The sequence below is a fragment of the Planococcus citri genome, chromosome 2 (genome assembly GCF_950023065.1).
Source record: "Planococcus citri chromosome 2, ihPlaCitr1.1, whole genome shotgun sequence".
Classification (NCBI taxonomy): Eukaryota; Metazoa; Arthropoda; class Insecta; order Hemiptera; family Pseudococcidae; genus Planococcus; species Planococcus citri.
In genome coordinates this window covers 24,738,049-24,752,341 of record NC_088678.1, presented here as the reverse complement: position 1 = coordinate 24,752,341, position 14,293 = coordinate 24,738,049, and the positions used below count along the sequence as shown (strand labels likewise).

The 14,293-nt window shown below is 34.2% G+C and overlaps 3 protein-coding genes across 15 annotated transcripts in view; all 3 read left to right on the top strand.

Moving 5' to 3' along the window:
- Positions 1–14,293, top strand: part of LOC135835117 (speckle-type POZ protein B-like) — a 203,234-nt gene that overhangs the window by 60,114 nt on the left and 128,827 nt on the right. The window contains exon 2 of one of the 13 annotated variants that reach the window (XM_065349224.1): positions 5,952–7,960. The exons of 11 other annotated variants lie outside the window; for them this stretch is intronic. In XM_065349224.1, coding sequence (XP_065205296.1) covers positions 6,101–7,177 — 1,077 coding nt within the window. In that variant the 5' untranslated portion in view covers positions 5,952–6,100 and the 3' untranslated portion in view covers positions 7,178–7,960. Of the gene's footprint in view, positions 1–1,148; positions 2,509–5,951; positions 7,961–14,293 lie in introns of those variants that run through there. One more of the 13 variants, XM_065349228.1, reaches the window with a different exon arrangement.
- LOC135834036 (speckle-type POZ protein B-like) lies at positions 3,874–4,461 on the top strand. Its single transcript, XM_065347875.1, has one exon. It carries the CDS (start codon positions 3,874–3,876, stop codon positions 4,459–4,461), a length of 588 nt encoding a protein of 195 aa, XP_065203947.1.
- LOC135834035 (speckle-type POZ protein B-like) lies at positions 12,100–13,167 on the top strand. The gene has a single exon (XM_065347874.1). The coding sequence runs from the start codon at positions 12,100–12,102 to the stop codon at positions 13,165–13,167; it is 1,068 nt and encodes a 355-aa protein (XP_065203946.1).

The following is a 14,293-nucleotide window of genomic DNA, read 5'->3' as shown; positions in this document are numbered from 1 at the left end:
AGTCTTGATGGTAGAAAAATTGATTTCTCACATCAAAAATGATAATTATTTTTTCACTTCTGGAAAATTATGAATTTTCGTCTTTCCAGTGCTTTTGCGCTCGGTTAGCTCGGTTCGTACGGGCTATGTAGATTGTTTATTTATAGAAATACCTATTGTTATTTTTTGGAAATTATTGTTAGATTGCTGGAGGAGCAGTTCTGGAGGGTTCGGCAAAAAAAGGTCCCGTGATGAAAGAAAAACATGTTTTTTTACTTTTCAAAACTCAAATTTTCAAGAGCTTTTGCCCTCTCTTCGCTCGGGCTTGTTTTCTTTTCTTTTTAAACATCAAAATTTCTGAAAAAATATCATTCAACTGTCGAAAGTTTTAAAGTGAATGAATGAACTTCTCGCTTAGAAATTATTGTATTCAGGCTTGCATCTAAAAAGCGCATAGGTGAATTAAAACGTAAACTTAATAAGAAAAATTAGTGGTTGAAATGACTAGAAAAAGAAAAATCGAGGAAATTGAAATTTTAGAATTGAAGAAAGTTGAGTAGATGGAAAAGAAAAAAAGAAAAGCTCGAAAATTTGGATGACTATTGTCACATGGAAACTATTGAACGTTGTCCAACCCCCTCCCATGCCCCAATAAGTGCGAACTTTATTAGAACCCAATTTTTTTCGTTAGAAAATTAGGGGGGGTGGTACTGGAAAAAAGTCGCGAAAAAAGGTTGCGAAAAGTCGCGATTTTTGAATATCAAATTTTGGTAGGCACCCTGGTTATAAAATAACTTTTATGTCAGTTCGTGATTCAATTGAATTCCGATGATTTTTTATCAAACTTTTTTTACTCATGTTTTTTCAATTTTTTGCCCCCGCCCCCCCCCTGAATGCTGGAATCGAAAATAAATTGGTCACTTTTTTGTTAATTTTTGGTCACTTTTTTGAAGAAAAAGTCACTTTTTGGTCACTTTTTTCACTGCTGAAAGTCACTACAGTCACTTTTTTGAAGAAAAATTTCGCTACGATGCCTGTTCTTACTTTACATTTTATTAATTCTGCGTAGATTTTTGTCTAATTTTAATTAACACCGTTCTGTAAAATTTTCAGAAAGAAAAACAACAACAAATCATTAATCATGGGTGTAAATAATTGTGTGATTCTAGGTGACGGAACAGAGTGGAAACAATATCTCTTTGAAGAACGCTTATATCAATCGGGAAATTTTTTACACGTTTCTAATTAATTCTTGCCGCATTGGTCCGCCTATTCCAACATGTCGTCAAGTCTCTACGATTCATTTTGCAAATCAAGTGGGTGTAAAACCAAAATCCATTACCATATAGCAAGTTACGTTTGGACAATTGAAGATTTCCATTTTCACGAAGCCAAAGGAGAACGATTAGTATCACCTGTGTTTTCATCTGTTACGAATAATCAAGTTAAATGGTATTTATCACTTACACCTAATAATGGCAAAAACGATGCGAAGGATTTTGTTAGTCTGTTCCTTTATATGAGTGAGCATAGCAGCTTAGAAAAGGGCGAAAAAGTATTCGTGGAAACCACTTTTTATATTTTGAATGGTAAAGGTGAAGAAGAATTCCATCAAACCCCACCCATTGAGGAATTCGTGCATTTGACCAGTTGGGGTTACGTTGAATTCGTTAAAAAAGACGCAAAATTTAGAAACAAGATGCTGTCGAACAAAGCATTGACGATTCGCTGTGATGTGAAATTCTCTGATATGAACGATATTTCTGAAGAATGCCATCAACGTGACTGTAGCATGGAAGTGCGTGAATGTAACCTCTCCGAAAACTTGGCATCATTATTCGAAAATCAGGAGTTCACTGACGTTGTACTTTCCGTAAATGGCAAAGATTTCCCTGCCCACAAGAATATATTAGCTGCTCGTAGTGCCGTTTTTCGTGCTATGTTCACTCACAGCACGAAAGAAAAGGAGCTAAATCGTGTGGATATCGAAGATATTAGCGAACAAGTCGTTGATGAAATGTTGAAATACATTTATACTGGAAAATGCCTAAATATAAAAAAGTTCGCAGGAGGATTACTGGCAGCAGCCGATAAATACGATTTGTATCAGTTGAAAACGATGTGTGCCAAGACACTGTTCGAAGGATTGTCGGTTGAAAATGCAGCCAGTATTTTGACATTGGCAGATATGCACGGGGCCAAGGAACTCAAAAATAAAGTGATCAAATTTATCGTTTCGAATCCTACCGAAGTGATGGGTACGGAAGGCTGGAAGAATATTCGATCGAATTTCGAATTGGCAGATGAAGTATGCCTAGCTATAGCTAAACAATTGAAGAAAACGACCAACTGAAATGTATTTGGAATGATTGTATTATGTAATTTGTACATTGTAGGATGGTAAGATATTATCGAACCACTCATCTGGTTTTGTTTTATTAAATTTATAAGTTTTCCATATTTGCTTCTATTTTTATTCGTGATTTTTAGTTTTCATCAATTTAGTAATAGGTAATACATAATGAAGTACATTATTGTTTGTCTTTTTTTGCGTTTTTTAGTTTTCTTCAATTCACTAATATGTACATTATAAATTACCTTATTGATTGTTTTGTCTTGTGTTTCTAAATGAGTCTCAAGTTCTTAACTTCCAATCAATAAGAATGAATATTTTCAGAATAATCACGAAGATTAAATAATTTGGGGTTTTTCTCATAACTGAAAGTTTGAATTTTTCAATGTTTTACTGTTTTTTTGTTTGATCTCATGAATGTAATCAGAACTTGATGTAGGGGGGGGGGGGGTGCTGATTTAAAAAATCAACCTGAAAATTTTTTAATCCTTGGGAGACCCCTGTAGCAAGATGTGGATCCTCAAAAAGAGGAACATTGTCAAATTCGTTGTTTTTCGATCTGGCACTTGCCCAACCTGTTTTAGGAAAAATGACCCCGTCTCAAAGATTGAAGACCACTTTCAGGCTTTTACTGAGCCGTTGAAAATTTGCAATTTGCTTATTAGGTATAGTAGGTAGGTACGTATATCTATTTGGGTGAATTCGTGTTTTGGAATATTTCTGCGTGATCGAAAATTCCGTCGCGAATTCGCATTCTATAAATTGTGCGTTATGTTATTAAGCATTCGCAAAAAGTAACTCTAATTTCTAAATTTTAATTAAGTTTTTATGAGCGTTGTTTGTAAAATTGCGAGAAAAAAAACTACCTACATGCTACAAATCGTTAATCATGGGTGTAAATAATTGTGTGATTCTAGGTGACGAAACGGAGCTGAGTGGAGACAGCCTGTGAGCAGATCGCATCTTGAAAACGAAAAACAATATCAGTTTGTAAAAAGCTTTCGCGACCATCGGGTATTTTCGTTCGGCTTTACTCGATTCTTGTCGTATTCGTTCACTTATTATTGCAACATGTCCAGTTTTTCTGATTCATTTTGCAAATGGAATGGATGTACAACGAAAATCTGTTCTGATACGGCAAGTTACGTTTGGACAATTGAAGATTTCCATTTTCACGAAGCCAGTGGACAACCAATAGAATCACCTGTGTTTTCATCTGTTACGAATAATGAAGTTAAATGGTACTTGAAACTTTTTCCTAATGGCAATAAAATCGATACGAAGGATTTTGTTTGTCCGTTCCTACATTTGAGTAAAAGTAGCAGTGTTGAAATGGACGAAGGAATATTCGCAGAAACTACTTTTTATGTTGTGAATTGTGAAAGTAAAGAAGAATTCAAATGTCCATTGGGTATTCAACGATTCCCTATATCCTTGGCAACAGTGGTTGGGGCTTCGGCATTAGAAAAGATGCAAAATTTAGAAACAATTTTTTGTCGAACAATACATTAACGATTCGCTGTGAAGTGAAGTTTTCAGACATGGGAGAATTCAGTTTAAGTCCTCATCCGTATGACTTTGATATTGTAATGCCCGAATGTAACCTCTCTGAAAACATCGCACCGTTTTTTGAAAATCAAACGTTAACGGATGTTATACTTTCTGTGAATGGTAAAGAGTATCCTGCCCATAAGGTTGTATTAGCTGCTCGTAGTCCAGTTTTCTGCGCCATGTTCACCCACAGTACAAAAGAAAGCGAACTCAATCGTGTAGAAATTGAGGATATTCACGAAGCTGTTGTGGAAGGAATGTTGAAATACATTTACACCGGAAAATGCGACGGTTCAGACGAATTGGCCGAAGGATTATTGGCAGCAGCCGATAAATACGATTTGCGTGGATTGAAAATTATATGTGCGAAGAAACTAATCAGGGGATTGTCTGTTGAGAATGCAACGAATGTTCTTATATTGGCAGATATTCATCATTATGAAGACCTAAAACGTCACGTGATCAAGTTTATTGTTGCTAATTGTACTGAAGTGTTGAACACTGAAGCCTGGTTAAAAATGCATTCATCCAATTTCATATTGGCGAATGAAGTTTGCAAAGCCATTGCTCGTAAATGAATCTCAAATGGTGAAATACTCATACTAGTACTTCGTTGTATTACCTTTACCTTTCACTTTATTTGTATACTTGATGTAATTTCTCCATATTTGTATTTTGTTTTACTGCTTAATATTTGTTTTCTTTCAAACATGTTTTCAAGTAAAATAATTATTAATACGTACTTAGTAATAGCATGCTGTAATTAATTGCTGTAGTGTATCTCGTGTATTTTTTCACATTGTAACAATCGAGTTTATTTGAATGAAAAGTTGCTTTCAATGTTTTACGATTTATTTTATGTACATTGTCATAGATATTTATTTCATACGGTACCTATTATATTTTACTTGAACCATCATCTTGTTCAATGTATGTCCTCAATACTTCCTGAGTAAGTAAAGACATTCAGAATGATTTTCTTCCTAAATTTTTGTGTGTGTTATGTTTTCAACGTTCTGGAGCTGTTCAATAATAAAATGAAGTTTCTACACATTGTCTACATTTTTGCAATTACTCATTAAATCATCCATTATGCTTGAAAATTTTTAGGCAACTACATCTAAAATATGGTGTTGATTTCGACAATCACAATTTCTTGAGTTTTTTTCTTCTGAATCGTTCATTTTAAAAATGATTTTTTTTTTTTAATGGTCAAGTCTCTAAAAAATAGTTCTGAATGAAGTGTATTTTTTGATTTTTATTGTTTAAACTGGCTAAAAATTGATCAAACAGCATGAAAATTGAGAAAATTACGAAGAATGAATCAATACTATTGAAATTGAATTAAATCGAGGAAAAAGGTCACATAACGCATTATAAAAGGGGAAATAGTTTATAAAAATCGCTCATCAAATTAAGTCGAATTTCAAACCTATGTAGGTACATGATTATAGGCATGAATACATAGATCACCTGAACCTATTCTCTTTTTTTTGGACACACTTGCCTATAGAGAGGTTCAAACGTTGACTTGGAAATTTGAAACTTTTTTACATGATTTTTTGCTGGACTGCACCTGAATAAGTTGAAAAACAACCTATTCTGGTGTAAACCTTGATTTTTAATTGGGAATAATTCTGACAAAATTTAAACATTGGTGGGGCCCCTGGGGCGAGATGTGGATTCTGAAAAAGAAGAACATTGTCGAATTCATTGTTTTTCGGTATAGCCCTTGCCCAACCTGTTTTGGGAAAAATTGCCCCGTTCCAAACATTGAAGACCAATTTTAAGGTTTTACTGAGCGGTTGAAAATTTGCAATGCGCTTATGCCTATTTAGGTGCATTGGTGTTTTGGAAGTATTGTTGACAATTTCTGTGGTCGAAGATTCCTTCGCGAATTCGCTTCTTATAAGCTCTGCATTATTAAGCATTTGTAAAAAGTACCTATCTATGTGTTAATTTTTAAAATTTGATTCAATTCTTATAAATATTGTTGTGTAAAATTTGATTTAAAAAAAATAAATCAACATATCGTTAATTATGCGTGGAAATGATTTTGTGATTTTAGGTGATGGAACGAAGAGCGAAGAGCCACTAAGCAGATCGTATTTTTGGAGTAAAAAGCAATATCTCTGTGAAGCGCTTTTGTTACAATCGGATAGCTTTTTACGCTTTCTGCCTAATTGATTCTTGTCGTATTGGTCTGCATATTCCAACATGTCGTTCGGTCGTCACGTTCCAGTTGACACATCGCATGGATGTAAAACTAAAATCCGTTCTAATAAAGCAAGTTACATTTGGACAATTGAAGATTTCCATTTTCACGAAGCTAAAGGAGAAACATTATATTCACCTGCGTTTTCATCTACAAACAGCATAGATAGCCTTAAATGGTATTTATCGCTTTATCCTAATGGCGAAACCGATGCGAAGAACTTTATCGGTTTGTACATCCATTTGAGTAAACGAAGCGGTTTAATATTCATCATCGAAAAAATATTCGCGGAAGTCACTTTTTACAGTTTGAATAGTAAAGGGAAAGAAGATTACGTGGTGCCGATGGACGTTACAGAATTTGAATATCCAAACACTGATAAGACTGGTTGGGGCTTCGATGAATTCATTAAAAAAGATGCCAAGTTCAGAAACAAGTTACTTTCTAACAATAATGCATTAACGATTCGCTGTGAAGTAAAGTATTCTAATATGAAAGATATTACTAGAAGTTCTCATGAATGTGACTTCGATATTGAAATGCCAGAATGCGACCTGTCTAAAAACTTCGCATTATTATTTGAAAAGCAGACGTTAACGGACGTTGTACTTTCCGTGAATGGTAAAGAGTATCCTGCCCATAAGGCTGTGTTAGCTGCTCGTAGTCCAGTCTTCTGCGCCATGTTCACACACAGTACAAAAGAAAACGAGCTCGGTCGTGTAGAAATTGAGGATATTAACGAAGCAGTCGTGGAAGAAATGCTGAAATACATTTACACCGGAAAATGTGAAAATTTAGATGGATTGGCTGAGGGATTAATGGCAGCAGCCGATAAATACGATCTGAATCGATTGAAAATTATGTGTGCAAAGAAACTATTCAAGGTATTGTCGGTTGAGAATGCAACAAATGTTCTTGTATTGGCAGATATGCATCACTATGAAGATCTAAAGCGTGAAGCGATCAAGTTTATTGTAGCCAACTTTGCTCAAGTCTTCATCACCAAAGGTTGGCAAAACATGCTTTTATCGTATCCTCCGTTGGCGAATGAAGTTTGCCAAGCCATTGCTCGTAAATGAATCTCTTATAGTGAAATAACTCGATGTACCTAAACCTATCATCATTTTTTTGTTATGTATTTTTAATTCTTCTTTGTTTACATTTTTGTTTTTTCACAAGTCGTTTTTGTTATGTTTCAATTCGGCAATGAGTGCATGATTCCTATTTTTAGGCTACCTATAATTTATCATTGTCGTAAGTTTCGTTAAAAATCTTCTTTTTCAAAAATAATAATACAATTAGGTACTTATCATATTATAAATAACAGCATAATTATTTCGAATATTATTATTTAGTGGCAGATTTAAAATTGAATATTATTGAAGAAGAAATGAGGATAATTATAGTATTACATTTACATATACCTAAAGCCTATTTAGTGCAACTTATGAGAACGAATGTTATCTTTTATGACGATTTTGTTCAAGTACTTATATATGCGTGATGTTTAAATGCTCTGAGGCCTTTCTTGTGTCTTCTTTTTCAAAAATAATAATACAATTAGGTACTTATCATATTATAAATAACAGCATAATTATTTCGAATATTATTATTTAGTGGCAGATTTAAAATTGAATATTATTGAAGAAGAAATGAGGATAATTATAGTATTACATTTACATATACCTAAAGCCTATTTAGTGCAACTTATGAGAACGAATGTTATCTTTTATGACGATTTTGTTCAAGTACTTATATATGCGTGATGTTTAAATGCTCTGAGGCCTTTCTTGTGTAACTAGATACATATTTTTGTCATGTTGTAATAATCAATTTATTTGAATGAAACGTTTTCAAAAGTTGATGATTTCTTACTTATTTCGTACAGAAATTTTTACCTACATTTTACGCGAACCATCTAATTTAGTGACCTCGAGGAATTTCTCCATTCTCAACCCAAAGTGTGAATTAGATGGCATACTCTTATGCAATTTTTGAAAGTTCGCCTGTTGAATTCGATAAAGGTTAATTAGAATTGATTTTTGAACTTGTGATGTGAGAAAAGTTCATTTTCACTACGGTACCGCTATATGAGTAGAAGTACAAAAAAATCAATTTTTCACGTTGAACGCGAACTGATTGCCCAATATAGAAATTCCTGTAAAGTGGCAGGTTTTCAAAATAGAACTGGAATGAATTCCATTGTTTTACATACTGGGTACTCGTCATTATGTTCTCTGTGTTCCCTGAAAATGAAATTTATTCAGATTATAGATACGTTTTCCATGTTTGCTACTATATATAGTTTTCATGAGTTTAGTTAGTACGTAATAACATGAATCTACATATTTATGTACAATCGTCGAAGGTGATTTCAATATGCGTAAATATGTATTAGGTACGAACAGTAGACTTTGATTTTTTGATGTGAACTGTGAAGTTTTCAATATTTCAAGTTACGAAAATTTTTTTTATAATTTCCAAGTGGGACCTGACCATTACTTTTGAGGATTTTTTGAACGTGGAAGTGAATATTTCACGAATAGAAAAGTGACCCGTTCGGACCCATCTTCCTTGGGAAAGTTACCATGAGTAGCTTTATTTTACAAAGGCATATTGGTCGGATTTTTATAATTAATCGTCCGTTCAAAATTCTACCATTGCGTGCACTTGCTTTAATTTTTTGTATCATTAAGTGCATTAAGTAAGCTAATTCACGAAGTAAAAAAAAATAATCTCGTGAGTATTTTTACTGTATCCAGTGGGGATAATTTTGAGGAGCGGAGCATAGCGCAAAATCATGGCCGAATAACCTCAGTAAAGAGTTTGATAAAAGGGTATTCCCGGATAAGATAGGTGAAATGCCCCTGTCCTCAGATTTTTGAAATTTCGATGAAACATTGTTGGGTGCTTTTAAAAAACATGTTGGAGCCAAAAAAATGTCTCCCACCCCATCCCCCTTGCCCCCTGGGGCCAAATAACGCTGTTTTCGGGGAAAAAATCATACTTCAACGAGTTTTGAATGACAATTTTTGAATTTACCTAAAATATGTACGGGACACATGGGTCTATCCACATGAATTTTTTCGAAATTTTTCAGCCCCCCGGGGGGGGAGATATTGACAAAAGAAAATTTAAAACCGCCGTATCTCCGAACCTAATTCTTGCACACAAATTTTTTTTTCTGTCAAAAATATATCTGCATGAGTACTATGATTGGTATTTTTTTCAAATTTTTTCTCCAGGTGGGTCATCTTCAAAAATTCAAAAAACACTCAAAAATGCATTTTTTGTGTCATGGAACCACCAAAAAAAGCGATATTGCCAGTGATATAATTCTGAAATGTTGCATGCGGACCTCTAAAAACAATATAAAACCAACCAACCTCTTGAAAACTTGATTTTGGGGCCATAGGCACCCCCTCCCCCCAATTTTGGGGCGAAAGAAGATCGACAATATGGGTATCGTTTTCATATGAATCGAACTTGCTGAATACGAATATGAAGTTAGATTTGCAGTTGGACCCTCCTAAGGGTCACATTGGGGGAGGGGGTTGCCCAAAAATTAGACGTTTTCAATCGCTCAGTAGAACGCTAAAAGTAGTCTTGGATTTTGACGGCAATATCATAGATCAACGCAGAATCTTAAATACTTTCATTTGGGACTGGGCTATTTTTTTCAAATGAGGAGCGATATTCCAAAACGCCCTTACTCCATTTTTTCAAATTGCGTTTTCAAAAAATAAAAAGTGTTCCAAAACGCACTTTGTCCATTTTTATTGAATTTTTTTAGCGGTATCTGGTGGATGAAATGTATAGCTACACTCCTACATCATAAATCCACCTAAATAAAGTTTTAAACTCGCCTAAATAGCCAATTTACCAGATCAGAAATGATATTTTTGAAAATGGACATAGGGCGTTTTATAATATTGCTCCTCAAATTATTAATTGAGTACTTAGAGGCTGCAGTGGAAAAACACGATTTTTCCGATAATGGCCCATCTATGAGGGCCCATATCTTCCTTTTAGGACACCTTTCAACTCAAAATGACGATTTCTCCTAAATTTGGTAAAGATCAACCTTTTTTTTGAAAGCATGTTTTCACGAAAAATCGAATTTTTAGGCAACCCCCTCCCCCAATGTGACCCTTAGGAGCGTCCAACTGCAAATCTAACTTCATATTCGTATTCAGCAAGTTCGATTCATATGAAAACGATACCCATATTGTCGATCTTCTTTCGCCCCAAAATTGGGGGGAGGGGGTGCCTATGGCCCCAAAATCAAGTTTTCAAGAGGTTGGTTGGTTTTATATTGTTTTTAGAGGTCCGCATGCAACATTTCAGAATTATATCACTGGCAATATCGCTTTTTTTGGTGGTTCCATGACACAAAAAATGCATTTTTGAGTGTTTTTTGAATTTTTGAAGATGACCCACCTGGAGAAAAAATTTGAAAAAAATACCAATCATAGTACTCATGCAGATATATTTTTGACAGAAAAAAAAATTTGTGTGCAAGAATTAGGTTCGGAGATACGGCGGTTTTAAATTTTCTTTTGTCAATATCTCCCCCCCCGGGGGGCTGAAAAATTTCGAAAAAATTCATGTGGATAGACCCATGTGTCCCGTACATATTTTAGGTAAATTCAAAAATTTTCATTCAAAACTCGTTGAAGTATGATTTTTTCCCCGAAAACAGCGTTATTTGGCCCCAGGGGGCAAGGGGGATGGGGTGGGAGACATTTTTTTGGCTCCAACATGTTTTTTAAAGGCACCCAACAATGTTTCATCGAAATTTCAAAAATCCGAGGACAGGGGCATTTCACCTATCTTATCCGGGAATACCCTTTTAAATATTTTGGTCAACGTTTGAACCTTCACCCTCCACCGGTTCGAGCTCGAAGTTTTCAAATTTTCAGATGTTTTATTATTTTTTTTTTTTTAATTCTTAATGTAGGTCGTCTCTTGATGTCTTGAGTACCTTACCTACTAACATAGAACCGTTTTCAGGCTATTAGAAAAGTTCTCAGTTAATTTTTGGCAAGTTCAGGAGTTGTTGAAATAGTAGTTTTTTCCTTCAAAATATAATAATGTTGTATTAATTTCCTGGGTACCTAGACCATACCTACCTACTACGTATTTCATCAAGTTGGTAAAATCAAACTTGAACGACTACATAGTTCACGTACGTGATTATAGGCATGAATATGAGTAGATCACCTGAACTAATTCATTTTTTTCTCGATACACTTGCGCATGGACTTTTTAGATTTGATGGATGAAGGGGGTAGGTTTAAACGTTAAGTTTGAGATTTACAATTTTTCTAAATGATTTTTTGCTGGGCAGCATCAGAATAAGTTGAAAAACAACCCACACTAGTGGAAACCTTCATTTTTAGTTGAAAATCGACCTGAAAAATGTAAACACTGGTGAGGCCTCTAGAGCGAGATGTGGAAGTGGATCGATCCTCAAGAAGAGGAACGTTGGCGAATTCATTGTTTTCTCGGTCTGGCACTTGCCCAACCTGTTTGACCACTTTAAGGCTTTTACTGAGCGGTTGAAAATTAGCAATTTGCTTATACCTACTCGTACTGTACTACATATGTACAGTACATTTAGTATGTAATCTACCTGTTTGGGTGAATTCGTGTTGTTGAAAATTTCTGCGTGATCGAACATTCCTTCGCGAATTCGCATTCTATATAAATTATGCGTTATTAAGCATTCGCAAAAAGTAGTGCTAATTTCTAAATTCTAATTCACTTTTTATAAGCATAGTGTAAAATTACGAGAAAAAAAAAACTTCAACAAATCGTTAATCATAGGTATGTATGTGTGATTCTAGATGACGAAACGGAGCTGAGTGGAGAAAGCATGTGAGCAGATCGTATTTTTGAAAACGAAAAACAATATCCGTTTGTTAAAAACTTTCATGACCATCGAGTATTTTTATTCGGCTTTATTTGATTCTTATCGTATTGATCCACTTATTGCAACATGTCCAGTTTTTGTAATTCAGCTTGCAAATCGAATGAATGTAAAACGAAAATCCGTTCTGATACAGCAAATTACGTTTGGACAATTGAAGATTTCCATTTTCACGAAGCCAAAGGAGAAAAATTAGTATCATCTGTGTTTTCATCTGTCACGAATAATCGAGTTAAATGGTACTTACATCTTGATCCTAATGGAAAAACCGATGCAAAGGATTCAATTAGTCTGTTCCTATATTTGAGTAAACACAGCAGTATTGAAAATAACAAGAAAATATTCGCAGAAACTACTTTTTATGTTGTGAGTAGTGAAAGTAGAGTACGAGTAGAAATCAGATCTCCATTGGGTATTAGAGAATTCCCCATCCATGGCAACAGTGGTTGGGGTTTCGAAGAATTCATTAAAAAAGATGCTAGCTATAGAACCAAGATGTTGTCGAACAATACATTGACGATTCGCTGTGAAGTGAAGTTTTCTGACATGCAAGATATCATTACAAGTTCTCATCAATGTGACTGTGGCATTGAAATGCCTGAATGTAACCTCTCTGAAAACTTTGCAGCTTTAATTAAAAACCAAACGTTAACGGACGTTATCCTTTCCGTGAATGGTAAAGAGTATCCTGCCCATAAGGCTGTATTGGCTGCTCGTAGTCCAGTTTTCTGCGCCATGTTCACCCACAGTACAAAAGAAAGCGAGCTCAATCGTGTAGATATTAAGGATATTAATGAAGCTGTTGTGGTAGAAATGCTGAAATACATTTACACCGGAAAATGTGAGAATTTAGATGGATTGGCTGAGGGATTATTGACAGCAGCCGATAAATACGATTTGCGTGGATTGAAAATTATGTGTGCGAAGAAACTAATCAGGGGATTGTCAGTTGAGAATGCAACGAATGTTCTTATATTGGCCGATATGCATCATTTTGAAAACCTAAAACGTCACGTGATCAAGTTTATTGTTTCCAACTGTGCTGAATTTGTGAACACTGAAGCCTGGTTAAAAATGCTTTCGTCAAATTTTAAATTGGTGAATGAAGTTTGCCGAGCCATTGCTCGTCGTAAATGAATCTTAAATGGTGAACTAGGTACAATACTCATACTCGTACTTCGCTGTATTACCGATCACTTTTTTTGTACCTATGATGTAATTCTACCATAATTTGTAATTATGTATCGTATTTCATTTTTTCTGCTTAATATTTTGTTTTCTTTCAAACATGTTTTCAAGGAAAACAAGACGTATAAACCTATAATAGTATGCTTGGGTGTATTACGTGTATTTTTTCACATTGTAACGATTTGTTTATTTGAATAAAAGATTGATTTCAATATTTTTTATGATTTCTTATACTTATTTCATACAGTATGTTTATATTTTACCTGAACCATTATCTGATTCAGTGTCCTTAAATTTTTTGTAAGTAAAGACTTTCTATATTTTTTTGTGTCTATGCTTTTAATGTTCTGGAGCAGTTCAATAGCAAAATAAAATTTCAACAAATTGTCTACATTTTTGTAGTTGCTCATTAAACTATTCGTTATGCTTGAAAATTCTTAGCAATTGCAACGATATTGAAATATCGTGATGATTTTGAAAATCATAATCTCTTAAAGTTTTTTTTTTTTTTTTTTTTGAATCAATAATTTTGAATTAAAATTTGTTCTAAATCGGAAACCCTCGAGATTGTATGTACCTATATTGTACGTTTTACCTACCTAATGAGTAATGAGAATTTTTTCAAACGTTGAGTCTTTAAAAAATAGTTCTGAATGAAGTGTGTTTCTTGGAAATTTTTTTTAAAATTTTCAAGTAGACTTTAATTTTCTAATGTGAACTGTAAAGTTTTCAATATTTCAAGTTATGAATTTTTTTCTATTTCCAAGTGAGGCTGTCTGTTTTGATCATTTTTTATCGTAGAAGTGAATATTTCACCGAGAGAAAAGTGCCCCATTCAGCCCCGCATCTTTCTCGAGAAAATTGTGAAGTTTTTACGAAGGCATAGATCGTATTTTATTATTAATCGTCAGTTCGAAATTTTACCATTGCATACACTTCCTTTCATTTTTTGTATATTGAGTGCATTTTGGTAATTCACGAAAAAAAGAAAGAATGTTCGAGTATTTCAACTAAATCCAGTGGGGATGAGGGTAGTTCGTTTTCCCGAATTTTGATGGAGCATAATACCATATCA